This window comes from Macrotis lagotis, chromosome 4 (genome assembly GCF_037893015.1).
Source record: "Macrotis lagotis isolate mMagLag1 chromosome 4, bilby.v1.9.chrom.fasta, whole genome shotgun sequence".
Taxonomy (NCBI): domain Eukaryota; kingdom Metazoa; phylum Chordata; class Mammalia; order Peramelemorphia; family Peramelidae; genus Macrotis; species Macrotis lagotis.
Window position 1 is genome coordinate 156408619 of NC_133661.1, and position 13329 is coordinate 156421947.

General features: G+C 34.3%; 1 protein-coding gene across 9 annotated transcripts in view; it reads left to right on the forward strand.

Moving 5' to 3' along the window:
* The window catches only part of IQCH (IQ motif containing H), a 281126-nt gene extending 274677 nt beyond the window's left edge, over positions 1 to 6449 (forward strand). For all 9 annotated transcript variants that reach the window (XM_074234458.1, XM_074234453.1, XM_074234454.1 and 6 more), the window contains 2 exons: positions 2979 to 3087; positions 5585 to 6449. In XM_074234458.1, the coding sequence (XP_074090559.1) occupies positions 2979 to 3087; positions 5585 to 5683 (208 nt within the window). In that variant the 3' untranslated portion in view covers positions 5684 to 6449. The remainder of the gene's footprint in view (positions 1 to 2978; positions 3088 to 5584) is intronic.
* The last annotated feature ends 6880 nt before the right edge of the window (positions 6450 to 13329 follow it).

The following is a 13329-nucleotide window of genomic DNA, read 5'->3' on the forward strand; positions in this document are numbered from 1 at the left end:
TATGAGCAGGGATATGAAAATAGCTTTAATTTTCCTCCCAAACTTCAGTCTTCCCTCAAGCCTGATCCTCAAACTTTTACCTTCCTTGATGAAAGTAGCAATTTTATATTTAGAGCTTGGAAGCCAGTAGTGAGTCAATCTTTTTGTTCCTTTCACTCCAGCTCTCTTACTCTAGTATCATAGGATGCAAAAGAGCCCAGGTCACTAGGAAAGAATGTGGGGAACCAAGCAATAAATAGCAGTGCCTCCAGATTGGCAAAGAGTTTGTAGTTATCAGAGATAAGAAAGAGTAGTTAGGGAATCTAGAAGGGTAACAAAGGCTTAGGAGGAGGATAAACCTCAGAGATTGGAAATCTAAGCAATAAATCAATTAAGTTAAAGCTTTAGGGTTCCTTAAATACCTTTTGCTAAGGAAGAAACTGGTGGAAAGGCTTGCATAAATCTTAGCCTGCATCTGAGAGCAGATAAGTATCTCTAGCTGGTAAAGAAATGCAATTAAAGGCCACAAGCCAAGCCCTGAGAAAACAAGGAAAGCCAAAAGCACTAAAAACAGTTCCTGCCAGTAAGGAGCTTACATTCTAATAGAGAAAACAACTTGTTGATTATAGGGAGCCATTGGAGTTTATTGAAGAGGGGTTGATTTGGGCAGACCTACAGATCAAAGGTCTCTGTTTAAAACTTTTCTTTAGCAATTTGTTCAACTTATGATCCTTAGCTTCTGTCTTGTAGTTATTTCTTGTATTTTCCTTCTGTCTTTCTTTTTTTAGATTATAAAAGCCTTTCCCCATACAATCCCAATCTGTACTCTTCCCAGTCCCTCCATCTACTTAGGCTCTCTCCTCAAAGGTGACCTTCCTTCTCCTCTGTATCTATCATGGAAATACTTATAGATTTGATATTCTTTCCGTATCTCATAGACTGTTTTTGCACTTTTGCCTTTCTTTGTTTTCCCAGGGCCTAGTACATAGTGAATTCTTAATAAATGCTTGTTGATTGATTGATCAACTGATTCTGACAAAGCTTGCTAGGACTATCTTTTCAAGTTTCCTAACTATAAAACACCTTGGCCACCTAATGATGAGCAGGGATAGTTAATGATGTTAGATAATGGAAAAAAAGTCATGCATGTTTGTTGTAAGTCTGTAGCATTCAGTTATTTGCACCACTACTCTAAATCTTCACCTTCCTTCTCAAAGACTTGAGTTTGAAAGCTCCTTTGTGGGGGCAGACAGGTGGTACAGTGGATAGAGAACTGGCCCTGGAGTCAGGAGGACCTGAGTTCAAATCCAATCTCAGACACTTAATACTTAGCTGTGTGACCTTGGACAAAGTCACTTAACTCCCTAGCCCTGAAAAAAATCCAAATAAATAAATGAAATCATCATATCTTAAAAAAAAAGAACATTTCATTGAGAGACAAAAATAGAGTCATTTCTGTTAAAGACCTAAAGCAGGGAGGGAGAGGGTTAAAAGAGAAAAGGACCTAAAGTCTTATATTGACTGAAAGTTCAAGATGATGCCCTTGATGTGGCAGCCAGTTCAATTCAACCAAAATGTATTAAAGACCAAAACTAAGCTGCATTGTGGGTGGGGGTATGCAAAGTTAAACTACATTAATATAAATAAAGGATCCACAACCAGGACATTGTTAGCCTAGTTGCTTTGAACTAATGATATCCATAGTATTATGTATACTTTGGGGTATCTTTTTAGAAAAGACATTGATAAGACAGGCTACATCTAAAAATGGTAGCCAGAATGATGAAGGGATTCAAAAGTATAGTATGGAAGGATCAGTTGAAAGAAATAAGTTTTGGCCTAGGGAGAACTGGTCATGACAAATGTTTTTAAATGTTTTTAGACTGATCACATGATCAGAGAGATTAGAGTAGTTTTACTAGGCCCCACAAGGCAGAACCATAGCCAGTGTGTGGAAGTTAAGGGAAAGCAAATTGCTGCTCAAATAAAGGGAAAAAACAACTTCTAGTAATCAGTTACCTAAAAATGAAACAGACTATCTTGAAAAGTAATGCATTCTCCAACCAGAAGTCTTGAAGCAGAGGCTTGTCAAGGAATCTTGAAGAAGTTATTGCTGCTAAAGTTAGACTTTGATGACATCTAAGGTACCTTCCAACTCTTCACTTCTGTGATTTTATGACATAGGGAAAGAGCAAAAAAGACTTAATTGTCAGGTAACTAATTTCTAAAAAATCAGTTCAAGGTAAGGGATACAACCAGTAGAATAGTAATATAACTGAGCCTATGTCCTCACTGAAAAAAAAAACCAGGAAATTATACTTCCATTACCTTTCTTATAAAGTTCTTATGAAAAAAGAACCTTATAAAGATGTTATTATTATTATAGAATCAGAATCTTTAAGTAGAAAGAGACTTGAAAGGTCTTACTCCTATCCTATGATTATCTTGTTCATATAGTTGATGTGTGCAGAGTGTTTTCTCAGGTTTGTTGTCAATGTAGTAGAGAGATAGCAAGTTATGAGTATGAAAAAAAAAGTAGACCACTAAGAGCCATGCCATAATTTTATTGTGTGGAAGCAAGGACAAGGCAAAAACTCAATAATACTGAGTTTCAGATGTCTCTATAGTCAAGAGATTTAAGTAAGGCATGAATCATACTCATGTGCATAGCAACAGTTTTGTTAAACTAATTTAAACATTAAAAACATATAAGCTCATACCACTGTCCTAGCTCAGTGGTAGCCTTTTGCTTGGAATAACTGAACCTATTGCTATCTTCTGCTAAGTTGATTAATAAAAAATATTTATTACACAAATCCTTTTTGTTGACAAGTTAAAATGAAGCCTCATCTTTCATATCTCCCTGAAGATTGCCACCTTGTGAGATTGAAAATACTCATTAAATTCCATCACCAGACAGGCACAAATGAGAGGGTGATTGTTTTTAAGCATGTGAGGGGAATCATTGGTAAACTCATTTGTTTGGATATCATTAACAGAACAATCGGAGAGGATCTCCAGGGGGTCCTCATGACCTTTGCTCACAATCTCTTCATCATCCATCAAGAAATATCATCACCTAATATGCAAGGCGAGACCAATTTTAAGGTGAGGTGTTAATTAACTAACGATCCTGGTTAATTTCTGTACAAGGGCTGAAAATACCTCACGCTGTATTGTAAACAAGTGCTAAACCATCCTTTTTTATTGTTAGCAGTACATATTTTACAATGTGGAGGGTCAATATTGTAAGGTTCCCACTGAACCTGTTAGTTAAATTTAATAGTTTGAAACTTTTTTCTTTGAAATCTAGTAGACTTACTTTAACTTAATGCTATTTCCAAACCTACATTTACTCATTTCAAAAATGAGAAAGTTCTCTGGAATATCATATTGGGGTTAGAAGATTGTCACAATCAGAATCATAAGCTCAAAAATGCCCTTTAAATAATACTACAGACTGACTGGTTGTTTCCTGAGGAATTAAGAGTCGTAGAGATTCAGTGAAATCACAAGACAGGCTTACCTTCTGTGTGCTTCTGTTTCCCATATATTTAAATGATCTCTAAGCCCCCTTTCAGCTCTAAAATTTGCTCATTTAATGATGGTAATGATTTAGGTATCCCAACATAGACTATTGGAATACTATAACTATATTCTGTGTGATTTGCTCTGGCCCATTTTTATCTAATTACAATAGCAATTTCATTTATGACCTCCTGAGGCTTGTGAGTAGTTTCAAGAATGTTGATAAAGTTCAGGGCAGGATTACTGATTGGATGTCTTAAATATTCTGAAAACAGAAACAAGGACCGTATCAAAGATGGTTGATTGATTGTAGCTAGACAAAAGTGGTCGTGTAAGCATAACTCTAATTCATCATTAACCAACCAGCCATGATTTAAAAAACTAAGATTAAGAAAGTCAGAGTATCATGTTCATTTTTTCCTCACATTTATTCTTAAACATATTTAGTTTTTCAATACATTTCTTCTGGAATATATCTAGTTTAATAATAATGATCATACAGGTTTCCTCTTGTATAGTGGTTTATATTTTTCTGGATATTTTCACATTCATCATCATTGTGTAGTAGCATTATATAGGGCCCCATTATATTAAAGATATTTCCTCTTCAAATGGGACCAATGCTACATCACTTTTCACAAGTCCCAAATGGCATATGTTCTTTTTCACATCATGGTCCATTGCTAGTCTAATGTATCTGTTAACTAAGTGTCCATATGCACAAATTTGCAACTGACAAGAACAGCCATGTCCAAATTTGGAGATCATTCAAAACCAGAAGGCCCAGGCCAAAACCAGTTGGCCTCTTAGCTCAGTCCTAAGGCAAGCAGAATTTATAAACCCCTGTTCAACTGAAAACTATTTCTACTGTCCTTTTTTTTTGTTTGAGGATCATCAAGACAATGCTCTTAAAAGTCTGAATGGCTCAAAAGCCCATTCTAACAGGCCCTGTTTTGTTTATCTTTCTTCTAAAAAACATAATTAACATGCATACACACACATATGTATAATCCCCAAAACTCAAAGTGCATTGACAGGTCAATTGTTTTTAAATGTCTCTAAATGGTTCCCTAGTCTATAGATGGGTCAAAGTTCTACAAATGATTTGAAATAAAAGAACTAAGTTATTTAAAGAAAAGTCTGAGAGGGTCAAAGGTTCCAGTTTTATAGGGCATCTTCATCTCCTTGTTTCTCATCCATCTTATCCATACTCTTAAAGTGAATTAATATAAAATGCCCATTTTTTTCAATAACATCTATAAATTAGATGGATAACTGGAGGGGAGAAGGTTTTTTAGTTCTATAAGATAAAATATGAAAATAACACAAAATTATAAAAAATGGACATTATGATGATGATGATAGCTAGTACTTATATATCTCTTTAAGGTGTGAAAAGCAGTTTGCAAATATTATTTCATTTGATCCTTACAGCAATCCTGAGAGGTAGATGATGTTATTATCCCCATTTTACAGATGAGGAAACTGAGACAAATAGAGACTACAGGACTTGGTTAGGATCTTACAATGAGTTAAGTTTCTAAGGCTGGATTGGAACTCAGGTCTTCCCAATTCCAAAATCAGTACTCTGTGCTACCATTCTACCTCTATATAAGAATAATCACTTCATAATTATTATCTCTTTATGATAATAAGAATTTTGATTTGTATAACTTTTTTTTGTAAAAGCATTTACCATCTACTTAATTTAACCAATGAAGTAGAGAGTAGCTTTTCTTCAGTTTACAAACAAGAAAACTGAACTACCAAGAGATTAAGAAATTTGATTAAGATTATGTAGTTAGTGGTGAGTCATGACCAGAAGCAACTTACACTGAGCCTTGTACTCTACCTTCCCCATAATGATTCAAGTAGTTTCTGTTACTATAATGGAAGATAAATGAATTTGCAAAGTAGAGTTATTAGAACTCTTTTCTAAAATGTAAGCAATGACTCCATAAGCTCTCTCCTTTCTAAAGCCATACTTGTAGATTCATAAGACTGCATATGTTTGCCAAGAAGGTTGTTTGAACATTTTATAAAAGACTAATGGATATTATTTTCGTGTTCGTCACAGATGTTAATTAATGATATTGAGACAATCCTAGGAATTACAGAAAAAAATAAAACAAAATTTGAAGAGCAAGCTGCCAAAGATGAAAATAAGTTCAGTTGAGAACTGATATCTGTAAACTCTTATCATTCTTGGTACTCATTTGGAAAGAACAATGATTTTCTCATTGACAGGAAGAAATATAACTTTTTCTTTATCTTCTAGAAATCAAATTAAAACTTGGTGGTATGAGAAATTGGAACAATATTCTTTGTTTGTTATTTGCTATTAAAGGATCTTAATTTATTAAGCTGTAGACTGTAATCCTGTATTTAAGTTTGTATACACTCAACTTGTTTTAGCCATCCAAAAGAAAAAAATAAGTAAAAGAGATTATTTCTTTATTTAATACTATATCTTTACATGCTTCAGACTTAAGAAGCTTCTATTTTTTTAAAACTTCATAGTTAGGTAGGTTTGAAGTAGAGGTAGAATTTATGGAACTTTGGTTATTCCTGAGAAGAATTTGCCTACTGTATTTTTTCTAATAAGTATTTTTTTTACCTCTAATCATTGTTATCTTTCAAAACTTGATTGTTCCTATTTTTTTCTTTTAAAAATTGTTAAGATGGTTTTTAAAATTCATTTATGTTTCCTGTATTTTTGTTATACCATGTCAGTTTTTTTTCCAGCATTTGCAAATGTTTGAACCCTAACAGTCTTCCATCAGGCTATAAAGCTACAGAATTTATCCAGGTAGCAGCCAAGTGATCTTATTTTAAGTTGCAAAATAACCCCAATCCTGTCCATTGAATGAATAGTCTTGCTCCCCCTGTATACAGGGTTCATAGCAGTCATAGAATTTTCACTAGTAATGTTAAGATGTATGTATTTGGCTGTATTTTTTTAAAAGGAAATTGTCAAAATAGGGTACAGATATAAAACAGAGTATTTGTGTCAGTACCCTAATAAAACACTGCTATATGATCCAGTTTTGTGGGTGAATGGAAAAAATAAAAGCTAAATCAAAATGTTGAAGTCATGTTGATTTCTATTTTAAATAAACATTTCCTTCCTATTTAAAAAAAATGAGTATGTTGAGTTTTTGTTTTGTTTTTGCACTGGTATTTCTTAACTTCACTTTAGCTCTGGGCTAAGAATTCCTGCTCTATATTTTGGCCAATTTCTTTTTTGTTTTAGCCTTTGTTTTCCTGCATTTGAAAACACATTTATTAGCCAGGTTTCCTGCCTGAGTTAGGTACTAGGATGACCCTTCCCTTTTGCCAGATATCCTCTAATCCATATCAGATGTCCATTGTCCAGACACTTGACTGATAGAAAGGACAACAAGCCCATTAGAGTCAAAACTCAATCCCAGCCAGAGCAACATAAGGTCCCAGAGACTCATTAGTTCACTGGCACAGTAGTGTCCTGAGAGTAAATGAAACCCTCTGTCTCCTTATGTCTCTCATCTGCTCTAGACTTTAAAAGAAAACTGTCTCGGTTTTGTTCAGCACAGCAGTGGAATTGTTCACATGGTGAGAACCCTCTCTTAACAGTAAAAACTGTTAAATCTATTAGGGACCTTTTTTTATTTGAATTTTGATTAGCACTTCTGAGCCTCGGGCTGCTGGCAAAGAGGAGAACTAGCTTACTTTCATTTACCTTCATTGGCCTACACTGCTGCTGTCTCCAATGATGTCACTTTCCATATCTTCTGTTGTCAGCTACAAGCTGCAAGATCCAGACTCATAAAATCTTCTTTTCAGACATAAAATCTTTTCTCTGTTGTAGAACATAGGGACATTTCCTGTCTATGTTATATTTTACAAGAAGGCTAAAATTGTTCTTAATGAATATGAATCATAGGATCCTACATGGATTTAGAGCTAAAAGGCACTTGAAACCTTCCTCTTCATTTTATAGATGAGGACACTATTCCCAAAAAGTGAAATAAAGAGGCAGGACTTGAATCTAGATTACTTGAAATCAAGTGAGTTCCCCCCCCCCTTATATATTCCACAACACTGTACAAATAATTCTGTCACTCAAACAATTTACTGAGTGAAATCTATGAATTACAGAAGATTTCTGAAATAGCATCATTTCCTCTTAGAATTATATAATTGAAACATGCAGCTCTGGGCAATGGTTAATGTATTGGGTCTGTACTCAGGAAGACTGGCTTCAGAACCTTCCTCTATGGACAGAGCCCTGGACCTATGTATGCCTTAGTCAACTTCCTTAGATTTATCTATCATTAAGTCTTAGATGGATTAGGAGAAGAAATTACTTCAAACAAATAACAACATTCGTGCTCCTTTTTGCATTTAGAGATATGAATTTATTGAAATACTGGAAGAAGTGTTAGGTAATGAAAAAACTAAGCAGTAAATTGTAAAAAACAGCACCTTTAGCCTGTCAAATTATGGTTATTACAGAGTAAGATACAAATAGGTAAAGCAAAGTTTATTTAAAAATTCAAGTTATGGCCACTGTGTCCAAATTATTATAATTTCCAAGTTATTAAAATCTGAATTGATGCATTTCATTGTGGTATTCTAAATGGGAAACTGCAAAGTATTTTGGAGACTTCAGATTTTAGAAAAGTATTTTAGAACTAGTACATCAGATTCTAGATCTATCCATGTGTGAAAAATATATCCCATTTCAGGAATAGGATGTCAGGAACTGAGAAGAAATTGTGTCTACTTAGCAGTTTGCTTTGATTAGAAATTTTTGTCCATGTGTTACATATTCTATATGGGGTTTTTAAAGAAATAGAGCACATAAAATTCATTTCTATGACCAAACTAAATTATATAAAATAGGTTGAGGATGTAATTTAACTACATTTATTAACAAAGCAAATCATTAAACCTCATACTTCCTGCCTCATAGGCCAGAGGGGAAAAAAAACGAAAAAAGTGTCAACTGGATACTCCTCTACTGAGGAAATGGAAGGTTTTGGCTCAAGTTTATTATGATGGAGTGAAATGGAAATGCAGGAAAGCTGAAAAGATGAAACAGCGGGTTGTGATTAGCCTCGTTTTAGAAAAATTGGGTTGAGAAACCAGGGGGAGAGAGAGAGAGAGAGAGAGAGAGAGAGAGAGAGAGAGAGAGAGAGAGAGAAGAAAAAAGGCTAGAAAAAAGAGGTCAGCAGCTTAGTAGAATTTGGAATGCTTATGTGAGCTAGGTGTGTATTGGATCAGTGCTTAGCACAGGGTCTAGCTCAAAAAGCTTTAATAAATCCCTGTTTCTTCCCTTCGTTCCTATATAATGATATGTGTTGTATGGATATGTCAGGTATAAAGATATGTATTTTATCATGAGGAATGAATTAGTAACCATGCAATAACTATAATAATTAATAATCATTTGTATTCATTTGGCACCTACCTTCTAAAGAGCTCAAAGCACTTTACATTTGTTATCTCATTAATTCTCAAGATTGTCCCTATGGGGAAGGTAATAAGTATTTTAACATTGAAATGTTTATCTTTCAGAACTCTTCAACCATACATTAATTATATTTCTAAAGCTGTAAATGTTCATTAGTTTTATTTTACTGTTCCTCTGGCTTTAATGTGCATAACAGATTTGTTCAACTCTTGAAAACATGTCTAATCATAGTAAATCTTATTTGGGAAATAATCAAATTAAATTGCCAAGATGATGAGGGGATTGGGGGAGGAGAGAGAGATGGGGATGAGAAAGCAATGTGGATTTTTTTTTTCACATTTCACATGGATCACATTGAAATTGTATGGCTGTTTCTTCTGTACATAAAGAATTCTAATTTACTCCAAACTATCTGCAACTGGAGGGAGCATAGGTCAGGTCAGAGACCTAAGGAAGTTACCTAGAGCAGCTGTTTTCAAAATGTGACCCACAGACCCCTAGACATTCCCTTTCAGGGAATCTGTGAGGTCAAAACTATTTTCATTATACTTTTAAGATATTATTTGTCTATTAAAATACTCCCTTTTTCCAATTACATATCTATATGAGGTCAGTTTTTTTTATGTACTTTAATCAAAACAACAAATTGCACTGGACTGAATGCAAAAGTAAATAGAATCCCTTCTCTATTAAGTGAAACATTAAAGAGATTTGCAAAAGTTTGTAAAAGAATGACACTTCACTAAATTATTTTTGTTTTGGAAAATATAGTTTTTCATATATATGTTAATAGGTAAAGGATTATTACTATTACTGTTTTAATATATTTTAAATGGTCAGTTTTGATTTCTAATATGGTAAATATTATTAGATATAACCCATATAACAATTATTTGGAGGTCCTTAATAATTTTTAAGGATGGAAAGGAGTCCTGAGATTTAAAAAAAATTTTTAAGACCTGCTTATCTGGATACTTACTGAAAAATTTACTACTTTGCTTAACAAGCAGATGACTTGATGTAAAGGGAAGTGAGGGGCAATAGAGGAAACTCTAAGGCTTTAAGCAACATGCTCTAAATCAGAAATGTCTGGTCATCACAACTCCTGCAGGTAAAGTGAAGGTGTGGCCTTCTCCCTGAAAGTCCTGGACCTCTCTAATTCAATCTTTTAGGCTAGTAAAATGGCAGATCATAATACCTGCGCCTTAGGGAAGCCTTAGAGATTAATTAGCTTATATTGGGAGAGTGTTTAGAAGATGGAATGTTTTACATAAATGTTAAGTATTATTATTACCTTACTGCTTCAAAGGGAAGTTCTAACTTTGAAATGTGATTATACAGTTTCCCCCAAAAGCCCTTCATATCCACTATATATAGGTTTATTTTCCACTGTAACAGTCTAACTCATGGTTGTGAAACTTTATTACACTTGATGGAGGGCCCTGGCTTTTATTAGTTTTAAACTGCTGGTTTCTGGGGTATTTATGTAAATGAGGGAAAGATACCAAAACAGTAAATAACAAGCATGTCCCTGCTGTTTAAAAATCTGTTGGTAAAAACAACTTTTGTTATGTTTATAAGAAGACCCAAACATAACATTGAAAAATTATGGCCACATAAATTGTGTATCAAGTAATTCTTTTTTACTATCAAATGTTAGCATTATGTTTTCTACTATTTTAACTCTTGGGGGGGAAAAAGAGCTTTCAGAAATGCAATGTTACATTTCCTGGGTCTTTTTTATTTAACAAACTGATATAAAGCATGGTGAATAGCTAAGGCATTGAGAAATTATTGCATTAAAATAGCTGTTGCTCCTGGTTAAAAAAAAAACTAAAACTAAAGCTAAATTTATTGCAACATTACTCAGAAGTCACATCATGACAAAGTCGGGTTGCATAATCCCATGTGAAAAATCACATCTTCAATTAATTCCAGTAGAAATTCAAAATCAAAATTAAAAAATTGACTCGATTTGGGTAAAAAAAAGATTTAGTGGAGTTATTTTGTAATCCATATTCCTTTGAACCTATATAAGCAAAACTATATTACCCAGACTCACATTCTTAATTTCTCTGTTTTCTCTTGACAATGCTTTTTCTGTGCATTTTTGAATTTTTTTATTTCTCTTTAGCATATGTAACCATTCTGGGGAGGATTCTGGGGATTAAGGAGGGGTGCTCTTCTATAAGGATGAAGAATCTTGACAAATTATTAATATAAATTGTAGTCTTAGAAGTACTCTAGTGGTTAAATAACTTGCCCATTGTTACATAGTATGTTTCTGGGTCAGAACTTGAAACCAGATCTTCCTGTCTCTAAGGCCATTCCTTTATTACACCAAGGCCATTCCTTTATTACACCAAGATCTTTAACATAAAGACACAAATTAGATGAATTACAATTCTTCAAAACTGCCGCAAGTTCAACCAGTCATTTAAAGAGTTTTTGCCAAAAGGAGAAAAAGTATGTAAGTGTGTATTAGGGGAGGAGAGAGTGATAAGAAGGAGGGATTGGTACAAGTGCATCCCAACCATTTTTTAAAATTCTCTTTTACTTGTATTTTTGTAATGTCAGCTTTTTTCTTAAATTACTTGGTGGGGGGTGGGGGAGGGAGGGGGGTTGCAGTGGAAATACATATCCACAGATAAATTGATATAATTTACATAAAAATACATACAAACTTTGTGGGAAAGAGGAAGATGTTTTCAACAGTAGGTATCAAGGAAAGCCTCTTTAAAGAACAAAAGAAACAGAGAGGAGGGATTATGTTTCCGCTGCTGGCAGCTTGTGCAAAGGCACAAAGATCAAAAATGGAATGTCATATTCAAGAACAATACACAGTCCAGTTTGACCAAATTAAATATATAAGGGCATGTAATGTAGAAAAAGTCTGGAAATAAAAGCTGGATTCAGATGTAAAGGATTTCTAATACCAGATAAATTTATATTTTTAAAATTTTATACTTTATGACCAGAAAATAACAAGGACCCTGAAAAAATGTGTGATCATTTTAATAGTATGTGAACAAAGTGAATTCTCCCATAAAATAAAAATGTTACTGTGTATTAACCAAAATGTTTCTTATAGTTAATATGAAAAATAAAGATATAGGGTGGATGGCTCAATAAAAGGAAACAGGGAGTGACAGATTAAAACTGAATCACAGGGTTTCCAAGAGGAACCCAAATATAGCAGCTTGTCATGACTCTCCTAGCAGCAATGACAATATTTGATTATTATTCCTATAACTGCTAGACTTTAGCCATGAACTTGAGATTGGATGACTAAATGGGATGAGGGTCAAATCAGAACTTGTCCAGTTATAGAAAATTGGATTATGGTTGATTTACTCTTCAATCAACAACCAGGGCAGCTCTGTTCTAGGACCAGCTCCTTACGGGAGGAACTCCTCATGTGGGGGAGGAAGAGAGTACCAGAAAGATCTGAACACTTGTCATTGCTGCACTTGTCACTGAGTGACAGGTGGAAGCAGGGAAGAAGTCTCCACAAGGTCCTGGTCCTAGTTAAGGGCTGGAAGTTGGATATCCTTCCTAAACTGTGGCACTTAGAACTAAACAAAAATATTCAGGTGACCAGGTCAGAGCCTAATAAACCTCTCATTGTGCCTCTCAATGCATCTCAAGATCTCTATTAATCTTTTGGTTTGTCATATCACACTACTTTTTTTTTTTTCAAGGCAATAGGGTTAAGTGACTTGTTGAAGGTCACACAGCTAGGTAATTATTAACTGTCTGAGGTCAAATTTGAGCTCAGGACCTCCTGACTCCAGGGCTGGTGCTGTATTCACTGCACCACCCAGCTGCCCCTGCTGCCTCCTTTTGATCATACACTCTGCCAGCATGCCTTGATCTTTTTCAAATGAATTGCTATCTAGTCATGGCTCCTTAATCTTGTACTTGTGAAGCTCATTTTTTTAAAAAAAAACTCAAGTGCAAGAACTTACAGTTATTCCATTAATTTTATTTTATTACATCAACTTGTTGCCTAGCAAGGTCTCTGCAAGCTGTGTCATTCGGAATATTAGCTATTCCTCTGAGCTTTATATAACATCTCAGAATTTGATAAGCATGATATCCCATCTTTTTTCTCCAAGTTATTAAAAGAGATGTTAAATAGCATGGAGCCAAGATCCTCCCATCAGTGGACAGAGGTCTGCTTTCCAAATTTACAATGAATCATTAAAGACTTTTAGTTCAACCATTTAACCAGTTCCCTGTCTAATTGTATAACTAACTGTCTAACCTACATCTCACCATCTATGTCACAAGAATAGTCAGAGACATTTTATCAAACACTTTGCTAAAATCTAGGCAAATCCTACCTACTGAATTCTCTTGATCTA